The sequence below is a fragment of the Lepidothrix coronata genome, unplaced genomic scaffold, assembly GCF_001604755.1.
Source record: "Lepidothrix coronata isolate B3197 unplaced genomic scaffold, Lepidothrix_coronata-1.0 Scaffold13, whole genome shotgun sequence".
In the NCBI taxonomy this organism is placed as follows: domain Eukaryota; kingdom Metazoa; phylum Chordata; class Aves; order Passeriformes; family Pipridae; genus Lepidothrix; species Lepidothrix coronata.
The window spans coordinates 3,159,139-3,180,386 of NW_016690193.1; the positions used below are offsets into that span (position 1 = coordinate 3,159,139).

Below are 21,248 nucleotides of genomic sequence, written 5' to 3' on the forward strand. Positions count from 1 at the left end.
CCTGTTTAAGGTTATTGTGAACTGAATCTTTTAAATTTGTTTTAATATCAAGTGTAAGAAGAGACTCAAAGAGCTGAATCTTTCAATTAGGTGCTTGGAGTCAATTAGGTGGTGGAGTCACCGTCCCTGGAGGTGTTTTAGGAAAGACTGGACGCGGCACTAAGTGCGTCGGACTAGTTGACATGGTGGTGTTTGGTCAGAGGTTGGACTTGATGATCTCAGAGGTCTTTTCCAACCTAATTGATTCTGTGATTCTGTAAATGTTGCAATTCTAGATGCTGTTTTGGCATTAGGTACAAGTGCCGAGTAATGACACACACCTCCAGAATCTCTCGAATATGAAAGCCTAGAAGAAACAGGCAAATCTTTTTTTTCCTTTTAATACATAGACACATATATGTTACACTTAAACACACACACGTGCAGATTTTATCTCTCCATTCTGTAGGCAAATTCTTGGCTTGGAAAAGTTGAGTCTCAAAAGTGCTCACCCACAGCTGATTCTCTTTTCTCTATACATGTTACTTCAACAACTGAGAAATCTTTTCGTAATCTAACAGAAATAATCACTAAGATCGTATAGTTGCAAAGATCTGAAAATTAAATCCTGAACTACAGATTTTCCTCTATATCAAAGACATAAATTGTTATAAAACATTATGGGACATGATGTCTTTCTAGCAGAACACAGTATATCCTTCAATGCTATAAACTCTGGAAGCCAAAACTGCATGTTAGATTAGAGCAAACACTGGATGTTGCTGGACTAGCATGCACAATGAACAAACAGGACAGTCAGACACCAGAAAGTATTCTCTATCCTTCTGTTGCTAAAAGCAATAGAATTCCTTACTGTGTATGTAGCTGTAGTAAAATAGGCTAGGAATTCCTAGCAGCTAGTACTCACAAGCTACAGAACTGGATTGTAAAATTCTAAGTTTTGGTTAATGAAGTTTCTTCTATCTGCCCTCCAATCCACAATTTGCATAGCCAGACACCTGAATTCTCTCAATCCATAAGACCTGACCATGCTCCACCCTCCCACAGACCATACTTAAAGATTTTCTCCTCTTCATATTAACATCTACTGTTTACAAAACCTTTGCTGCCCTTATGCAAATACAGCCATTGCAGGAGAAATACATTATCCTTGTTCAGGAGCAGGAAAAAGTGCAAGAAGTCAAGGAGCTAGCAGGTGGAACAGATGAGATGGAAGAAGTCAGAGACTCCTGGCTGAGGTTGGGAAGACTGTCACCAAGTACTAAGCACTGCAGAAGAATCAAAGGTAACATCAGGGCACAAAGATCTGCTATTCATACCACAGTTGTTTGGCAAATCTAGAGTTTATTTAAAAAATCGTGCTGCATGTATTTCATCAACAGCATGGACACCTTATGCCTTTTTTCAGCATTCAAAGGCTGAGCAGCAGACAGAAATGCCATGTTTCAGTTGCTTTTAGAAAGGTTCAGGTTTCTTTGACTGGTGATTCTCTTGCCCTTCAAGCATGGGAAAAGTATCCTCTTTTGTTGTTTGCTTTTAATAGATAGAACAGCTTTTCTTCGCAAGGAAAACATAAACATAACCATCAGGAGAAAAAACAACTGAATCAACATTATTTCAGTTGCTCCATAAAGTGGGAACAACTGAAGTTTTTGCCAAAAAGACCACCAATGCAGAAAATGATATCCCCTAAGGCAATAACTCTTGTGTCTGGAAGACAAGCACAGAAAAGGAAAAAGGCAACTCACACGAAACAGTCATTGTTTTTCTCTGTTTATTTTGCAAGCTTCTTCAAAGTATCTTGTTGCTAAGAGTGACTTCAACTGAAAAGTGTGCTCTCACTAGAAAAAAATTTAATTATAAACATAAAATGCTGTTGAAAAATGAGTGGAAAGTTAACACACATTTTGCCGCATCAAAACTGCAAAGCTACTGGGGAACCTTCAATGCAATTACCTACCCAGGTTGGTAACTTCCTGCTCTTAGTCCCATTCCACAGCCCGATCTTTTTTAAAAGCTGAATTGCATGAAGGGAGCAAAGGAGGGCACATACCATTCCCATTTCTGGGAAATATTGTATTTTCCAGCTTAATTATGGCTCTTGAATTGAGCAGTCACCAGAGGAGGCAGAACACTGTAACACTCTTCAGGAAGACATATAGTTAGAACAGCTGTCTCCATCTCCATAGTTTTATCCCCTGATGGTACAGCAGTGGTTTCACAATGAAATGCTGTACATGCTGTACATGCTGTAGCATGAGATGCTACTGTAACAATGGCAAACCTCTAGATAAACCAAGTAACAGGAATTGTGGGCTCTTAAGCAGTGATGGCAACACTAAAATACACAGAGCACTTTGCCTATTCTCAGAATAGGCAAATGTTGCAAGAGGCTACACAACCTGCCCTAATCTGAATGCATCAATTCCCAAGGAGCTTCGAAAACTTCCAGGCCTTAACAAACCCAGATGCTAAGACTGATGCAGCAGCCTTACAACACATCATGCAGAAATGTGATGGCTCCGACCACTATTTCAGTGACATGCACCTAGACCCAGGTGATCACAGCTAAACAGTGCAACAGTCCCCGCCATGCACCTGCATTAGATCAAGAGCCCCGAATATCTATTTCAAATTATCAATGTAGATAGGGCCCTCACTCAAAGTCAGTGCACATTTTCTGGGTAAAAGATCCTGCATTTGTGCAGGGCTTTCAATGCTCTTTGATTTATTTGCACTGAGACAAGCAGAAACTTTCACTGATACTGTCACCTTTTTGTCTTCTGTCCTGTTAAGGCACGTTGTGGCTCACAGCAACTCTTCCTTCTTTTCAGCACTCTCAAGTAAGGAGTCAGAACAGTGCAAATTGATTCCACTGTATAGAATCTACTATAAATTTTGTTCCATTTTATTAGCAACAGCTATACAACAAAACCCATAAAACTGAACATTTGTTTATGTATTTTAGTATTTTAACAGTAGAGTCCCTTATGGGTTGTTTAATAGGCAGAAAGCCCAAGGAGAGATTAATGAGAGGCCTGGAAGAAACTTTTTAAATTTAGTTTATGTACAGTTTTCCCTTTACTACAAAAGGCCACAAAACCAGGACACACTCAAAGTTTATAACTGCAAACACAGATAGTTTTTATACTTGCTTTGAATTCTACAGTATGCTGTTGAATTCCAGAGCGGTACATTGCAGGGGAAAAAACTTTATAATTCCCCCCTATGAAACGATACAAGTCTGTCAGTTTTAATGCTAAACAGTAACTGAGTCTGCAAGCACAAAACATTCCCGCAGTTTTTTATACGTGGAGTAATGCTTTTTTCTACCCCCTCTAAAGTATGACTGAGAGATGGCTGAAGGCAGACTCCAACACATAGCTGAGAACACACTGAACCTCTGCATTAGAGTATGTAACTTTGAAACCTACTGACCACCGTAAAACATACAGTTATCCAAAGACTATATTCTTTTACTTGCTAAAGAGATTAAATATAAATTATGATCACCTTTAAAGCCTTTTGTGCACTTGTACAACATATAAGTGAAAAAAGGAATTTACTGGACAGCAGAGGTCACATTTGCCAGTGCTACATTTACTGTTGATTTGTTTTTGTGACTGAATTTCCACACCCTCATTCTTGCTCCCACATTACTCCTGCATTGCAACAGTAGAAGTGTGCCTGCATCAGTGTGAACCTATGTGCCAGCGAAAGAAGGGGCTGATGCAGAAACAAAAGAGAAAGGAAACAGACTGTGTGAGGTCTCACCACTTCTCAAAAAGGTTCATGCTGTAAGAACCTAGACCAAACTGGGAACCAGGCTTGTTCTCAAGCCATAGATGGCAAACACAGAATACAAGCAATCAAATACACCCAGTATATACGTTATCACACTTGTGCCTTCTACCACAACTGTTTAAGAAGGAAATTCAGGATACAGTTGTTTCTAAAGCTCTTTTTTCAAGAAATTAATAACCCCTGAAAGTACAAATCCCCACATCTTCATGAAAGATCTCCCAGCTGATCAGTGCAATGTAATTCTTAGATTATGTATGGCGGGTACAAGCAGACATGGGTATCTGCACATCACCAAAATCACAGCAGAAGCTACTCTGGACAAGCCCTGCTACTTAATTTTTTTGATACTGTCATGAGGAAAATACTAATTGACTCAACTTTTTGACAGACAAAAAATTTATAACCACTAAATACGTTCTTCTCTATGCATTCCAGAAATGTTAGATCTACATTTCTAAAAAATATTTCTCTGTTGTTGCTAGCATTGCCAGTAAAAGGAAATTATCTTTCAAGAGCACTGTACTATCTTTCTCTTCCCAAGTCAGACATTTAGCATAATTCTGCATATTCCTCAGCTAGACCACAGAGCTCAGTCTTACAGTTAGACATGTGTGAATAAGCTTGTGCTTCTGACACTGTATTAACAGACCATCTTATAAACATTCATACACTACATGCAAGACCCAAATTTATTCAATTACTTTGCTCCTCAGGGGTTTGCTCTGCTTGAGGACCAGCACATCCAGCTGCAAAAGAGCCTCCATCTTTGAACATCTGTGTGCAGGTACACTTCCCGGTCACAACATCCCCCTTAGCACACAAATTAGAGGTACCTTCCATGCTAGGAGACTGAAGATGTCCACAGAGAAATATTGCTATGGAATGATTAAGATAATAATGATAAAAGGCTTTCTAAAAATAACAATAAGAATAATTTTCTTTAAGTTTTCCATAGGGCATTTGTTTTGGATTCTTTTTCTGTTGAACAACAGTTTCCTAAACATGTGCACTCCTGGCCACAGGGAGGATAATTTGAGGCTATGACTGTAGGGGCTATAATTTCCACCATTTAAACAATTTCCTTGATTATACAGTACAAAACTAGGTGTTGTGGAAAGACCCTTTGTTGTATGTGATTCAGATAATCACACCCCCTACCTTGTTACTTTCAAAAGACAGACTTTGCATCTATTATGCTCTATAGTAAGAACATTTATTCTTGGATGTAAAACACTGAAAATGTCACCCTTCCCTTCCGCCTTGCCAACCCAACAATCCTGTCCCATATTCTGAGTTGGAAGGGACCCACAAGGATCGAGTCCAGCTTTTAAGTGAATGGCCCACACAGGGATTGAACCCACAACCTTGGCATTGCTAGCACATGCTCTGAGATAATCCAGATTAAAAATTTTCTGAATTTGCTAATCTGAAACAATATGTTTTTCCTCTTGAGATGGCAAACCTCAACAATGAAAGTTTCCAGTATAATCTTATGCACTAAGCATTTAGAAGTTAAGTCATATTCAATGTGAGTGACACACGGATTCACAATAGCAATTAGATCGAATAGCAATTCAGAAGATAGTCCCACTTCCATATCATGGGAAACTAATTCAGCTTTAAAACAACCAAGAAAATTCCTTTTTTTTTTTCTTTTGTTCTTATTTTATCCTGTGAAGGCACTGACAGAATAAAGGTGATATTGCTTCCAATTTAGAAATCAGACATTATAGTGAGTGTAAGTAAGTACATAGGTCTGCACTTTGGAGAAGTGCAGAAGTTTGGAGACTGGGGGGATGAAACAACATAGAGAGAAAGAAAATTACATATTAAAATAAAGGATTGTAAAACACTCAACCATAAAAAACCCAACAACTCTGAAAAAAGAAGAAATGTACCAGGCAAATAACAGTATTTACTTCTCTTAAGATACCCCTGAAATACTCAATACCTTTTTCTCAGAATATTTTGTAGTCCTTTGTCACTATTTATGGTAAAAGAATCCCCAAACTGTTTACCCAGTTCACATAAAGGCACCTAATGAGAATGGTCTCAAACCTCAATGATTTTTTTACAAGTACTAATTTTCTAGGGAAGTGCATTTGAAATTAGCCTACTAACAAAATATTCTTCCACCATGACATTGGTAATTCTGCTCAACAGAAAAATTCTGAGAAACTGAATGTAACAATTGCTTCTCACATGCATTGCATGCATACCATAAAATGGATTACTCCCCAAATGGTCTCCTGCACTTTAATCATCAAAGACTAAAAGATCTAGAAACATCATAAAAGGGATTAATGTGAAGGCGCAACACATTGATTTGTTTAATAATGTTGGCATATACCAACAAATTGTTGCATTCTGAGATAACCCTCATCCATCAGCTTTGAGTACACACTTAAAAGTTGTGCAACTCTAAGCTAGTATTCCACAGAACAGGAAGCCCAGCACTTCCCTATTATTGAAGCAAGTAATGTTTTAATCCATATTATTAAATAATGTAGTGATCAGCATTCAATTTTTTAATTAGTGAGTCACCTGGCATTCTGAAGACATTTTACTGAGGTGTGCGATGAGTTTATCCACATCTACTCCAAGGTAAGCGTTAAACTACCAAATCCCCTTCAAGGTACCTCAGAGTCCTTCTTTACTGGCCTAACGTGTGTGTAAATCTGCATACATGTGCCCTTTGGTCCTGAAGGACCAGCCTGACCAGAAGTCCCTTTGTACAGCTGGATTCCTTGCACCATGATCTCACTTCATGCAGAAGGCCCATCTGTGCAGTCCATCTGATCCCTCTGTAGCCACATCTGTTGTGCCCAGAAAGATGCAGCCACTGGACACCGGTGTCATTACCTTCTTAGCACAGGCCCACTTGCCTAACCTATGTGAAACATATCTTTCCAAGTTCCAAACCAGAAAATAACAATGTTTTATAAAAAGGGAAGACAGGAGGGAAAAAAAGAGAGGGACAACAAGGAAACAGCAAGTCACAGAATAGAAACACCACCAGCTGTGATGAAAGAGAGGCAGGCAACCCTTCCTGGGGTTTTATAAAAGCACTGGGCTTTTACACCACTTGGTAGCAAGTTCAAGCATGCACAGCAAAAATAAGTATGGTTCATGGTTCACAACACACAGCTTGGTGTATTATTTTTCATTTAAAAATTGAAAACATGGTTGAATTCAACACAATTTACAAAACATATACAAATCATAATAAAAGTGCTGAGTTCTCTCTGTGTACAAAAAGAAAGGTGTAAGTCACAATTCTAAGAAATGCCTTTTAAACAACCACTCATATACATACACCTTTCATTCTTCACATGTGGCCCTTGTACTGTAGACAAAGCTGATTGCACCTACTTCTGGGCTTCTGAGAAATTACAGTATTTCACAGAGCTTTCTCACCCATTTTTTTTCAAATGTTTGGCAACTGTACTTCCTTCTCCTCCCAACCTCTCAAAAATGCAGAGTAGAAAAAGCAGCTATTACAAAAGTAATTTTTTAGCCGCTTTTAGCCCTGACATGGGACTAGTGCATCTTGTCATCAGTCTTCTAAACACAAATCCATCCATTCAGTTGCTGTTCATGGTAACACAAAGCAGCTTCCATACTGTTCAATGAGAGGCTTCAGAAATCATATGGCAGCTTAAAATGACCAAGCAAAAGGATGGCAAAGCTATAAGCATCCAGAAACGCTCAAAACAAAGAATCCTGTATTTACCACAGATAAGCCCAGGGTTTCTGGGCACTCCTGTAATGCTAGCAGAAACGGTTGCAATTCTTTGGTACTTTGGAGAAATACCTCTTCTCCCATGTGCTCCTAGACCACTTCTGTGCACTCACCAAAAAGGCCTACAGATCCTGTCAGAGGCATCCAATTTCTGTAAATACACTAATAAGTACCTCTACATTGCTATGGTGCCAAAATATCAAAGACACACCTCAATTAAGTAATTCTTGATGATGGAACCACCAACATCAAGCCAGTGGACAGTAATTAGACAAATGAAGTGTGCCTGATGTCGTGGCAGCTGCTACCATGCATTTCCCAGAGATGATATTGGTGATCTACAGCAAGCTTTGCACACCAGCACAGAAAAAACAGATTTTGTCATCATGAAGTTAGGCCCATGAGTGCTGAATACGTGAGGTCTACAACATTATCCCATCTCATCGTTCAGTGCCACGTGTTCCATGCTGGCAGTGACACTCTTCCAAGCACTGTCTCGACCTGCCTAAACAATGGCCGTGGTAGAACTACAGCAGGTGTCCAGCCTCAGGTGAACTTCATCATCCCAGTCTGGAGTTCACTGGGTGTTAAGTCAGACATACTTGCAAACGTTGGCCAGCTTAAGGCAAATGACCAAGCTTACAGCGTTTGCCATCAGTTAAACTGTGGCACCTCACTATGCTGCAGAAGGAGAGAGTTTTAAAACTTCTAATTTGATCCCAAGTCCCACATTTCTATTAGTTTCTATACCTAAATTTACAACGCAGTCATAAAATGAATATAGCACACTGATGGAGCAATTTATTATGAGAAAGTTATCAAAATGCTGAGCTTGTTTCTAGACATTTATGTCCCATTGCTCCAACAGCATGAGCCAACATCATTTAAAATTCTTTTAAATGATTTAGCACAGATGTGCACAACCTGAATCAATTTTCATGAACAGATCTGTGATACTGAGCACTCAGGTTTTAATGTAAGAAGGAATGCATGCTGAATACAAGTTTATCACCTTGAGAAAACAAGTTATATTAATTTTAGCTTCTCTCTTATAAATAAAATCAAAATACCATAACTGAAGAAAAAAAATCAAATGGTCTCTCTTATGCATACAATAATCTGTCTAGAAGGAGAATGGATCAGAAATCCCTTTGTAGGTAAATTTTCAAGCACTGTTTTTCCTAAGTTATAAGGAAGTAAATCACCATGCTCAAGACCATATTGAAAGCAGCATATAGATTAGAAATTTATCATCATAATTCAAGAACCAATGAATACCCAGTAAAGATACCAACCAAGGTAGGTAAAAGGTAGTAACTGATTTCTTACATAGAATAATCGTGTTTCTTACTACCATGCAAGATTTGAAGACCAAAAGTCTAAGTGGATTCAAAAACAGAATTGAATTTGTAAAAGATAAATCCACTGGCAACGAATTAGCAAGGCCTTTTATATGCAGCCTCCAAGAACTTGCTAAGAAACTGACTGCAGAAGGGAAGGAATCTCTCTTGGAAGTAAAAATTGAATCCTAGGAGGTGTTTCTTGCATACTTTCCTGAAAACATTTGTAGGCAATTGTAAGAAATGTTACCTGAGGGGACGAACCTTTTGTCTGACCCAGTACGATGTTCCTAAGGGCATGAAAATGATAAAATTCTCGGTTTTCTTCAGTTTGTTCACTGGGACACATATGAGCTACTATCACAGCTCTGAAAGGCTGAGGGTGTGCCCTTAGTTAGAGGAGTGACAATGTCAATAATTTGAAATCTTTAGCATGTTCTGATCCAATCACATTTTCTCCAAAAGCCTGAACAAGCGGACTGAGGTAGTAACACACTCACACAACAAATACTATGATCTCTTAAAAAGCTTAGGGGGAAAAAAAAGGCAGTAGGAAAGGAAATGAACAATAAAATCTGTTGCATTCAGCTTCTACTACAGTGTGAACATTTTCAGCCTTGCTGTAATGAAGCCCTTCAGGCTGCACCCAAATACAGCCATAGAAAGTAGGGATAGATTTGATTTGTAACACATGCAAGACTTCATAAACCAATTAAGTTCATCTTTGAAGCATCTTTTTTAGAATTCCATTAACTTTTGTCAGAAGATTCTAAATTTTCAAGTCAGAATGTCAAACCGATGTTTTTAGAATAACACTTGCAATCCATACAAATCTCTACAGATTTACAACACCACCTGAAGCAATTAGTGTAACAGTACTACATCAGATGGTCAATTTAAAAATACCAATAGACATAAAATCCTGTGTCTTTCAAAATTCATACAATGTTGAGGAAAAAAAAAGTAAATTTTCTTGGTATGTGCCATCGACCACTAAATCTATGCTTTCCTGCGAAACTTATTTTTGTCCTTCACTGAAGGGAAGGATACTTGCCAAGCACAAACCACAGATCAACAGATGATATGTTGTGTTCCCAAATCTGCTGTTGAAATGCTTCAGTACCTTTGGTTCAGTCTGTTTTTCAAGAGCAGAGTAAAAAATCTTGGCCAGCAATGAAAACAAGGTTTCCACTACATTTTTTGTATAGATTGAGAACCTGAATAAGCAAGGCAGGACTGTGCAATGAGAAGGTTGAAGAGGCCAGACTTCTTTACTCCAGAAAAAAGGTGGCAAAGGAGCTATTTAACCACAGCACACAGCTACCCGTAGGGTAGCAACAAAGATCACAAATGCAAACGCTTCCTGGTGTTAGTGGACAATAGTGCAATGGGCATTGTTGCAACTGTGCCTTGGAAGGTTCGAGTTGAATGTGAGTAAAAACTCTTTCATTAGGAGTTAGTGCAGGACTGAAGCATGTTACCTCTTTTGGATGACCCTCTTTTGGATGCCCCTCTTTTGGATGCCCCTCTTTTGGATGACCTTCCAAGACACAGCTAGAAAAAGCCTTGGTTGGATGGATCTAGCCTTAGCAACAGGCCTGCTTCAAGAAGGAGGCTGGACTAAGTGACCCCAGAGGTCCCTTCCAGCCAGCACTTTCATGGTCACAAACACAAAATCATCAAAGCAAAGAAACTAGACCATGCTAAATGTGAAGTGCTGTATTTAATTATAGACAATAAGCAACAAGAGAGGAAGTTTATGTCAAGTTACTTTAGTGCTATAAAAACAGAATTTCATATGGCACATATCGTATGAGATTCTGACTGAAACAACACACACAAAACTACATCAACTTTTCATGGAGAGAGAGTCAACACCACTGCTTTGTTGTTTACAGATTTTAAATCAAGGTGATGTATGGCTTCCAAACAGATAAATTATATTTAACATCTCAGTAATTGCAGCTTAACTTGCTTCAGTAATTGCAGCTGTAGAAAAAGAAAAAAAAAAAGGAGGAATTTAGGAGTACAAAACTTGAGAAACAATCACAGTGGAATGTTGAACTGATAGACTGCAAGGACACTTGGCAGAATGTCCAAGATAAGGCCAGCAGGAACCAGATTAGGAGGAACAAAGCAAGCCAACTCATCAATCTAACGTGCTAACTAAGTAAAAGGTAATTGTGGCAGGGGGAGATCAGGACCACAGACTCACAGCCACTGACTCAAGAAACCCATCTATTCAAAAGAAGATTTAGCATGTGGACTAATTAGCATAAGAAACAAGAGAGTCATTTAACCAATAGAAATAGAATACTAATTAATGAAAGAACTGTGTAACTTAGAGCCACTAAACACTAATGCCTTCGCTTGCTAAAATGCATAAATAGTGAAAAGGTTTGATAATCAGTGTGCCGGCTTTGTGGATTTCTGTGCTGCACTGTGAACAAATCAAATACCTCGACTCTTGTGTGTGGATTGGTCTCTTGCACATCACGTGAAAGAAACCACTGCAGGACAACAAAGGCTACATGGTCAAAAGCAAATATTGACAAATTTATTTACAAATATTATTTTTTCCCATCTGTAAACAACAACCACTTCTGTAAAATGAGGTTATGACTCATTTTGCCCTTTGCTGTCTATCCCTATTCATTATGCAACAACCCTGACTTATCATTTGTTGCCTTGACAGGAAATTATTGCTTTCAACACAGGTAACAGCATGATCTTTGGGCAATCATAATTCAATAGGTCATTCTCTGGCTACAAACTACCTCTCCTTAAGCAATGATACATTTCTGTGCCTTGCTTTGGCTATAACCTAAATGAGAAAGTTTGTTTTATCACCTTATAATAATACTTATTATTATCAGTTGTCCTTCTACAGTTTCCTTGGCTAGTAAATCACACTGTTGACTATCAGAATGTATTCAGTTATTTTCCTTAGAGCAGCTTTCATTTTCAGAAAGGTTGTTTCTTCAGAGGACACAACATTCTTTGGGGTTTAGTCTACGTTCTTGGCCAAGTGACTGCAAGCAGGTTTTTTTCTTGTCACTGACAGTACACTCGAATTTCAGTGTTGGGGAATTTCCATATATAAGCTATGTTAGTCAACTTCCAGAAAAGCTTTAGTTAATATTTATATTTACCTCAAGCAAGCTACGTCAAAGACTATGAAATATAGTGGAAATGTGTGCACTAACTTCAGTGAGATATGGAAAATGCTCGATCAAGTAATCCTCTCAATACTTACATGATACAACATCCCAGCACCAGTCAGAGATTATTACAGAAGAATTACATATTTTGTGCTCTTTAGATTTTAAATATTTTACTGTGGTGGTGCCTGAAACAGTTATTAAAAGTGAAGTCTTTGAGCAGTGAAGTCTTTGAGTTTGCATCGGGACTACCAAAAGAAAACAGACTGAATCCTAGGAGGAAGAGGGAAGAGATGCTCAGCTGATAATCAACTCTACTATTGTGAGGCAAATGATTCAATAAATAAATAAATGAAATTAATAGTGGCACACCCCCCCCGCCAATGCTCCTGTCAGCCCTTTCTTTAAGGGCTTCTTGCATACACATGGACAGAGTAGCAGATCACAGGTAGACTATATGAATTTATTTAAGACAGGTGATCTACTCTATTGGGATTTTTTTTTCTTCTCCGAATAAAAGAGGATAAATGGTTATACTCGGTGTGGACAAACAGAACAATTCTCAGATCAGCACTGAAGGACACAGGCATACAAAGAAGTTTCCAGCTGAACAATGCTGACATCTGTTCTGCAAGATGCAGATCTTTCCACTTCTAAAATATAAGATTTAGTTAAGCAATGAACTCTCAGAATCACCCTTTTCCTAATTATGCTTTCTCTCTGCTCCAGGGTCACTGTGCCCCTTGGGAAGGACTAAGGTTGAGCTGTTCTTGTTATGATCCAGTGAATCCTAAATGACATCATCACTGAAACAGTCTCAGACTTAAGAATTTCGTGAAGAATTTCAGACCATCTTACTCTTTACTTCTTAAGCTCAAACATGTATTTTTGCATTAATATGAAAATAACTGCTGAGCATTCTTGTACTAGATTCTTCATTTATCAGTTAAAAATCCATGATGCCTGCAAATTAATGTTCACTGAATTTCACCAGACACACTATACAAATGTACCCCCATAACCTCTCAGCATGCTGAGCAGTGACATATTCAACCCTAATTTGTTATATTGGACACAGCTCATTGTTCTCAGCTTCAAAACAAGTCAGCACCAGTTTGATGTGGGAGTTGTGGGAGCAGAAAGAATTGATCCAACTCTGAACCAGATCTTGTTTTGGCAAAAAAAAAACCCCAAAGCACTCAGTCAGTTAACGAACCAAGAACTGATGATTTCACTCATAACCTAAAATTGCCCACTAGAGTTGAAAAGGTTCCAGGAAACATGTGAAATACTATGGAGAAATGGAAATAGAGGAAGAGGGGGAAAAAATCCCTACAACAAAACACAACCCAGAGATGTTTTAATCAGCATAGCAAAACTCATATGCAAAATTTGTGTTGGAACAAACCACAGACAAGCATTTGTGATAAGTAAAACAGAGCAATATTAAATTAAATCAAAGCCTTTCCTTGTACTATTGACCACATGTACTTTTACCACACATTAAAGTACAAATCACAATAGGTCTTCATTAATAACTCAAATAAATTTGATTATTGGCTTCTATATTTGGCAATTTCATTTTATTTTTAAGTAAAGAAATCCACATCCATAATGGGCTATACTTTCTCAGGGAACACTGCCCAGAATTCAAAGTGAAATAATGCAGATACTGAATATGTTAAAAATGTCTTGTGCACTTTAGATAACTTCAGAATATTGGGGCACTAAGCCCTAATGCAGCAGTAAGGACACATAATTAACCAATGCATTTCATAACTAAAATTTACTATATTCACTATAAACTTTCCTGCAAGTCTGCTTATTTTAGCCAGTAGTCACAGAATAAAAAGCTAGTGAAAACAGGAAAGCACACCACATTAAAGCTCTAAGTTAGCCTGGAGAGAGCCTGTAAGTCTATGGAAAACCAGGATTTTAGTGGGGTTTGTTGTTGTTGTTGTTCTGGTTTGTTTGGAACTTTTTGTTTCCACTTTATTAAAAACAAACTAAACAAAAATACTAACATGCTAAACCAAAAAATCCCAGTAAACATCCTATGGTCTCTATTACTTTCCAGAACAATAATGTATGTGACAGAAATATGCCACAAGGGAGGTAGAAACTGATCACATTATTTTACTTATTTAATTGCAGTAAAAAACCCCAAAGGTTTCCAACAAGCCTGGCTTCCTTTCCCACAGAATATGACCATATGATTCAGTTTCAACGAACCTAGGAAGCAACTTTTATTCTTCTCAATTTTTAAAGAATATACCGTAGTTCTCCTCCCTATCATTAAAAAAACCTATACATATTAAAAAAAAAAAAATCATTCAATCAGCATTTTCTCAGAAAAACATTTCATTAGAAGAATCTCAAATTGCTCTACTTAATATCTCCTCACAGGTTTTCCAGAACACGCTAAATAAAAAGCTTTCTCGAATTCAGAGAAAATAATTCCATGACATGGAATCATGACATGTAGTGTGGTAAAAACAGGCGGTCAGACAAGTCATCTGGGCTATCTACAATTAACTCGTGGATAATATTGATTCTGACCATCTCATCTGCTCACCTCTCCAAGTTTTCAATCCCCGCTTTACCATCAGCTCTGGCACTTCCCTAGTGCTTAAGCAAGCATTAAACCAGCAAAAAGGCCCCCAACTCAACGCAGCAAAAAAACCCAAACACGTCAACCCCCCAGTGAACCAAATAAAAAATCCATGCGTAAGTCTCTAACAGCTCTCAGGCTGCAGTTTTACAGCAACCTAAGCCAAACTAACTTCTGGCTGGCATAGCCTCTTACCTCCCTCCAGCTGCATGTTCCTACTCTTTCCCTTGTGCCAGCTTCAACATTCATCCAAACCTGTGCAAAACCATTCCAGCGAGCTGAATCAGCAGGCTCCCATCCACTGAAGAGAGCTAAAAAAATATCCCACTGCTTGGCCAATGCACCAGAACAGGTTGGTGCAGGTTCTAGCAAGCACAAGGTCTCCAAGAGAGGCCTCAGCAGCCACCCAGTAGATCAGCCCAGGCTGCCACCAAGCCACAACTTCACTCACCAGCAAGTTGGACAAGCAGCAGAGCTGACACACAAGAGAGAGCAGAAGTGCACATCCACAACAGAGATCACACCTCTAGAGCAGCAGCAAGCTGTTAGATTAGCTTAGCTGGCTTCATTCTACAACATGAGGCATACTACAACTGTGACTAGCTTCAAAGGAAAATACTACTTCTTCGTTCCAGAGCCTCCAGTGCTCTGGTTGTCCAATAAAACAGTGCTAATTACATGCCTGAGTGTTTAGTAGGTCAGAAGCGTCTGTGAACTTTCACCTTTCGAGTACCACTTTGCATACGTGCGTGCAGGACAAAGATGACCAACCGCCCTTATGCATTTTCATGTATAAGCTGAACATACCAGAAATTTTAAGTTGCTTGCATTCACAATTAGTTTAATAGACTGAACTGCTTAAATTGGCGGTCTGCTAAGGTGCAACTACATTGCCTAAACCCTATAAAAAATATCTAGCAGGCTTATTTAACACCTATTTATATTACCATCCTGGCAGTGTAACCGCACATTACATGCAAAAAAACCCTACTTATTTTCAATAGGTTTGTAAATAAAAGTATGTAAATAAAGGCCAAGTAAGGGAAGAACAGCAAACTCATCCACCTTGGATGATATTCTTCACGGATGCCTTGAGAATACTCTGCTAGGAGTCCTTGTGCTGTTTTCCCAGCGTGTAGTCTTGCAAACAGATGGAAAGAAGGCGAGACAGCTAAAGCAGAATGCCATTCATTCACACATACTTTACACTAGTAAAGTAAACATAGAGTGCCGGCCCATTTCCAAGGGTGGTTGTCAGGACAAAACACTAATAAAAACTGAAAAAAGAATATGAGCCTTTTATTACTGATTATTGCATTGTGCCAAAGACAAACCCTGGGAACAAGCTTTGTTCCACAAGAAGGCGGCAAAGGTTATATACATACATAAACTGTAGAACCAACTCTGTGTTTTCTGCTAATAAAAACCTCCGAAAGAAACACCTGTAGAAAACAGGTACCATAACCAGCAGCACGAACTATAGTGGAAACCATACAGGAACCAACACTGGGTTTTTTTGCACTCTACCCCAGACAAGGTGAAACCCTGCACACATTCCAAACCACAATGGTTTCAATAAGGTCCTGCTAATCCTCCACCTGCCCAGATAGGCAGTGACATAACTTGGGTCACTGGAAGCCACAGCGCCTGCCTGTTCCAAGTTTTCCGCTGTGATCCCTCAAGTTGCTGTGTTTTTGTCATCTACAAAGGGACACTCAATTTCTTGTTGCTGAAATGGATGCAAACCCACCCAAATTGTAGAAGGTGCTATATTGCCACAGTTGAATCCTAATTATTAAAAATTGGAATAATTGGAATATTTGGAATTCAATTTTAACTCTGCAGTGTGGCTGAGACTTTACCTTGAAACAGACTTTAGGAAAATTATTCATTCTGGAGGGAAGTTTACACTGACAGAAAAATAAATGCTGTGTTCTCACCTAAGTGACTACAGAAAAGTGACATGTGTGTTGCCCCTCAATCAACAATAAAGTCTGAATTAAATACTTTCAATTGCTGCCAGGATCCACTGCAGTTCACCATTTCAAATAAAAGCTTGCTGCGACCTCCAGGTCTCTCTATAAATACATATCAATCTGCTCACTCCCAAGCTCCATGCCTTCTTGTATGCACCAATTCCTGCCTTCTACCTGCCAGGGCCTGCTGTCCATACCTACTTAGAAATGGCTACATGTAACCAGCGTTGATATCTAGAGCTTCCTCCACCTTGGTACTTTGAAGAAAAATCGGCATTTAATATCCAGATAGGGCAGCCTATGCAACTGGACATGTCTGTGGTGGCCAGCACATGCCCAGGTTAGCATCAGCATGGTGAGATACTGAACAGGTTGCCTATCCCTGCACCTGCTTAAGGACGTGCTCAAGGCCAGGCTGGATGGTGCTTGGAGCAACCTGGTCTAGTTTGAAGGTGTCCCTACCCATGGCAGGGAGGTTGGAACTAGATCATCTTCAAGGCCCCCTTCCAACTCAAACCACGCTATGACTCTATGATCAGCTCGGCGCAGGAGCAGGAGCAGCTCTGGGGCTGCGCCTCGAGAGGACGGCCCGCGGGCACACGCTTGGGCTCGGATGCACCTGAGCTGAACGGAGCTGCCCTCGGGCGAGGCCACCGGGGCCGGCACACCTCGGGGCGGCAGCGCCAACGCCGCCCAGCCCCCGACAGGAATCCAGACCCGGGGAGCGGGCCAGGGCCGGCCCAAAGCAAGCGACGCCACGGCCCGCCGCGCCCCAGCCCCTCACCTGCCGCCGAGCTCAGCGCGACCCTCCGGTGCCTCCTGCCGAGCTCCCGCAGCTCCTCCTCGTCCTCCTCCAGCCTCCAGGCTTCGGCCATCGGCGGCGGAGGGGCGGCCGGCAGCATTTAGGAAGCGGGGGCTGCCATGACCGATGCCCTCTCCTCGGCGCGGCCGCCCGGCCCCCGGGCCCGCCCCGCACCTGCGCCCTCTCAGCCGCGCTGCTCCCGGACACCGCTCCGCGCCTCTGCCGGCCGGGCGAGCGGGGCGAGGCGGGAGCAGAGGCGGCCTTTCCTGCCCATCCGCGGCTCTCCGGCGTCAGCAGGAAACCCGGCGGCCGCCTGGCACCGCCACAAAAGGGGGCGGAGGAGGCGGTGGCGGGGGGAGGTACCTGGCGGCCGCCGCCGGGCAGCAGCTCTGCGACCGCGGGCACCTCGTGGGGACGGGCCGGGACGGCCACTGCCGACACCGAGCGGGGCGGGGTGAGCCCGGGCGGCCTCCTGCTAAGGGGAGGAAGGGGCTTGCGGCGAGCGGGTGCGAGGTCTGCCTCGCCTCACGACGAGGGCGAGGAGGTGCCAAGATGATGGCGCCAACTCTTTATGGTGGTGCCCAGCGACAGGACGAGGAGCAATGGCCATAAACTAAACCACTAGAAGTTCGACCTCAACGTGAGGAATAACTTCATTATGTTGAAGGTGGCAGGGCACTGGAACAGGTTGCCCAGAGTGGTCGTGGAGTCTCCCTCTCTGGAGACATAAACCCACCTGGATGCATTCCTGTGTCACCTGCTAGGTGACCCTGCTTTGGCAGGGGGTTGTACTCTATGACCTCCAGAGATCCCTTCCAACCCTAACAATTTTGTGGTTCTGTGAGGTGAGAAGGGCAGTTCCTGCAGGCAGCCGGCAAGCCGGGATCCCCGGGAGCAGCGGGGATTGCGGGCGCGGCAGTGCTGCCCCGGTACCGGCCGAGGGCTGGGGCAGGCGGGAGTCCGACGGACAGCGGCTGTGGCTCCCCGCCAGCAGGATGTGTGTCTTGGCCTGAGATTCTTGACGGTGGTTTGAACTACTTAAGGAGAGGTCATCTTAGGACCTACTTGAAACCGGTGGGGTACACACTTAGAGCGCTGAAGTGATATGAAAAACAGGGCCACATTTTAAGTCAGACACTTGTGTAGTTTTAGCTCTAATTTCTTTTTTTCTCCTGGGCCTCAGTTGCTTGTATCTAAAATGGAAATTATATTGCTTCTTCATGTGGTAATTGTAAAACCAAATCATAAATGTTTTCACATGTTACTCCACTTTAAAAAACTTGAAGTTAAATTCATCTTCAGAGCAAGTGAACGAGGGACAGTAAATCAATAAATTATGTGACCACAAATTAGAGCAGGAAGATACAACAAAACAGTGAGTAATCCTCATGTTGAGCAGTATCTGTGCTGACACACTAAGCACCATCTATGCTACACCATGAAAAAAGCAGATCATACAGGTTAAAAAGAAATATGTCATCACAAAACTGAAAAATATTTCATAATGTGTGAATACAAATGATTATCTGTGCATTTCTTAGTGATTCAGTTCTTGACTTTACAATCATTGTTCCTTAACAGAGGCTTTTTTTCACTGGAGCTCTTAGTGTTCAAGTGGTATAATAGTTACACTTTGAAGGACATAAGGTTTTATGCTACAAAAGGATGTAAGGCCTGGCATAAAACTGGATATACAGCTGGACTGTATAACAGACAAATCAGGCCTTCTACTATGTGTTTTCAAAAGCCTCATGCTCCTCTGCATGGATAGATTGCATAGTAGTCCAAGGAACTCGCCTTACAAATTTCAGTGCAGGATCAGCATGCCTTGTACATGATCTAGAGGGGATACAAAGTTCTTCAGTGGAGCACTGCTGTCACAGGTATGGTATGTGGCTGTGCCACAAAGCCTCACCTGCATCAAAACCAACAGAAAACTAAGTTCCAATGCAGAAAGTATGAGGAAGAACAGCAAAAGGGAGGGAAGTTGCTTGTATGTGCATGTGTGAGAGACAAGAGACTCTCCCATGTAAAACAAACAGTATGTGTTGTTTGTATGCTGGTTCTCCACTGTGAAGCCAAAATGCAGCACCTGTATTCAGCTCCTAACCTCCATTAACCACAAAGAATGACAAGGACCATCCATTTTCCACTTCCTGAATATCTCCTTTTTATACTGTGTTTCACTAATGTTGGGGGGGGAAGCTTGGTATCATGTAAAATTACCAAGGAAAGAAAAGTCAGAAATATACCATAGAACATAGCACAAATTCAGAGAGCCTGAAAATTGGATTAAACCTTCTTTTGTTGCTGTTGATGAAATTAACACAGAGGCTCCTAAGCATATAAAACTGAAAAATACATTTGGACAGCTCTTAGGCCTCAGAAAACCAACTCCATTCAGAAAGCTGAATGGAGTAGTTCCAGCTACGACTAAGAAAACATTCCCCAAAATATCAAATAATACAGTATAGAAGGATCATGAGTATTTAATGCTGACAATCATCAAGAATTCCTTAGCATTCACAGGGAAAGTCCAACTTAAAAATGAAAGTGTAATAACTAAATTATATAGGAAGTAGTGAAGTCCCTGAAGCAACCATTTCGCCATATATTGAGCTCTGCCAGCAGGAAATGCACTTGGGACAGTGACTGAGTTTTAGGCCTAGAGGAGCCATTCAAGAAATGCCTGTAACTGTTTGAAGATGGATTCACAAGAAAGGAAGAAATCAAATGAAGATATAATTCATATGTGGATACAAATTTCAGGTAGCAATATCCAACATATTACAGTAAAGAGTACTGGAAACAAATTCCAAACAGTACTACCTGAAACAAAAAAATGTCACAGCATTCAATAAAATACGTGAATCATAGTTCTGAAATTTTTATTGCAAAAAAAAAAAAAGAATAATGCTCAATCCCTTCAAAAGGAGGTGGCTTACCAGTAGACAGAATTCTTCAAGGTATGTTATGTGTAGGTATGCTCACACTGCCAGTGTACCAGTCACAGAACCATAATGCAGTTTGTGTTGGAATGGACCTTAGAAATCATCCAGTATCAACCCATCTGCCATGGGCAGGGACACCTTCCCCCAGACTAAGCTACTCAGAGCTCCATCCAGGCTCCATCCTGGCCTTTAATGCTTCCAAAGATGGGGCATTCACAGCCTCTCTGGACAACCTGTTTCAGTGTCTCACCACTCTCACATTAAAGAATTTCCTCCTAATATCTCTCTTTCAGCCTAAAGCTGTTCCCCCTCGTCCTGTCACTGTCTGCCCATGGAAAAAAATCCCTCTCTTTCCTTTTTGTAAGCCTCCATAAAGTACTAGAAGGCTGTAGTGAGGTCTCCCCAGAGCCTTCTCTTCGTCATGCTGAACAACCCCAACTCTCTCCGCCTGTCTTCATAGGAGAGGTGTTTCAGCCTTTGGGTCATCTTTGTGGCTCTGCTCTGGACCTGCTCTAACAGGTCTGCATCTTTCTCTGGTGCTGAGGACCCCAGAGCTGGATGCAATACTCCAGGTGGGATCTCACTAAAGTGGAGTAGAGAGGGAGAAGCACCTCCCTTGACCTGCTGGCCACACTGTTTTTGGTGCAGTCCAGGATAGAGTTGGCTTTCTGGGCTGCAAGCACACACTGATGAGACATGTCAAATTTCTCATCCACCAACACCCTGAAGTCCTTCTCCCAAAGGGTAGTCTTGATCCATTCTCTGCCCATCCCGTACTTTTGCTTGGGATTGCAAGACCTTGCTCTTGGCCTTGTTGAACTTCATGAGGTTTGCATAGGCCCATGTCTCAAGCCTGTGCGG

The 21,248-nt window shown here is 41.1% G+C and overlaps 1 protein-coding gene across 2 annotated transcripts in view; it reads right to left on the reverse strand.

Moving 5' to 3' along the window:
* Positions 1 to 17,598, reverse strand: part of SH3D19 (SH3 domain containing 19) — an 86,727-nt gene extending 69,129 nt beyond the window's left edge. For both annotated transcript variants that reach the window (XM_017805799.1, XM_017805798.1), the window contains exon 1: positions 17,419 to 17,598. In XM_017805799.1, the coding sequence (XP_017661288.1) occupies positions 17,419 to 17,536 (118 nt within the window). In that variant the 5' untranslated portion in view covers positions 17,537 to 17,598. The remainder of the gene's footprint in view (positions 1 to 17,418) is intronic.
* Positions 17,599 to 21,248: the final 3,650 nt, after the last annotated feature.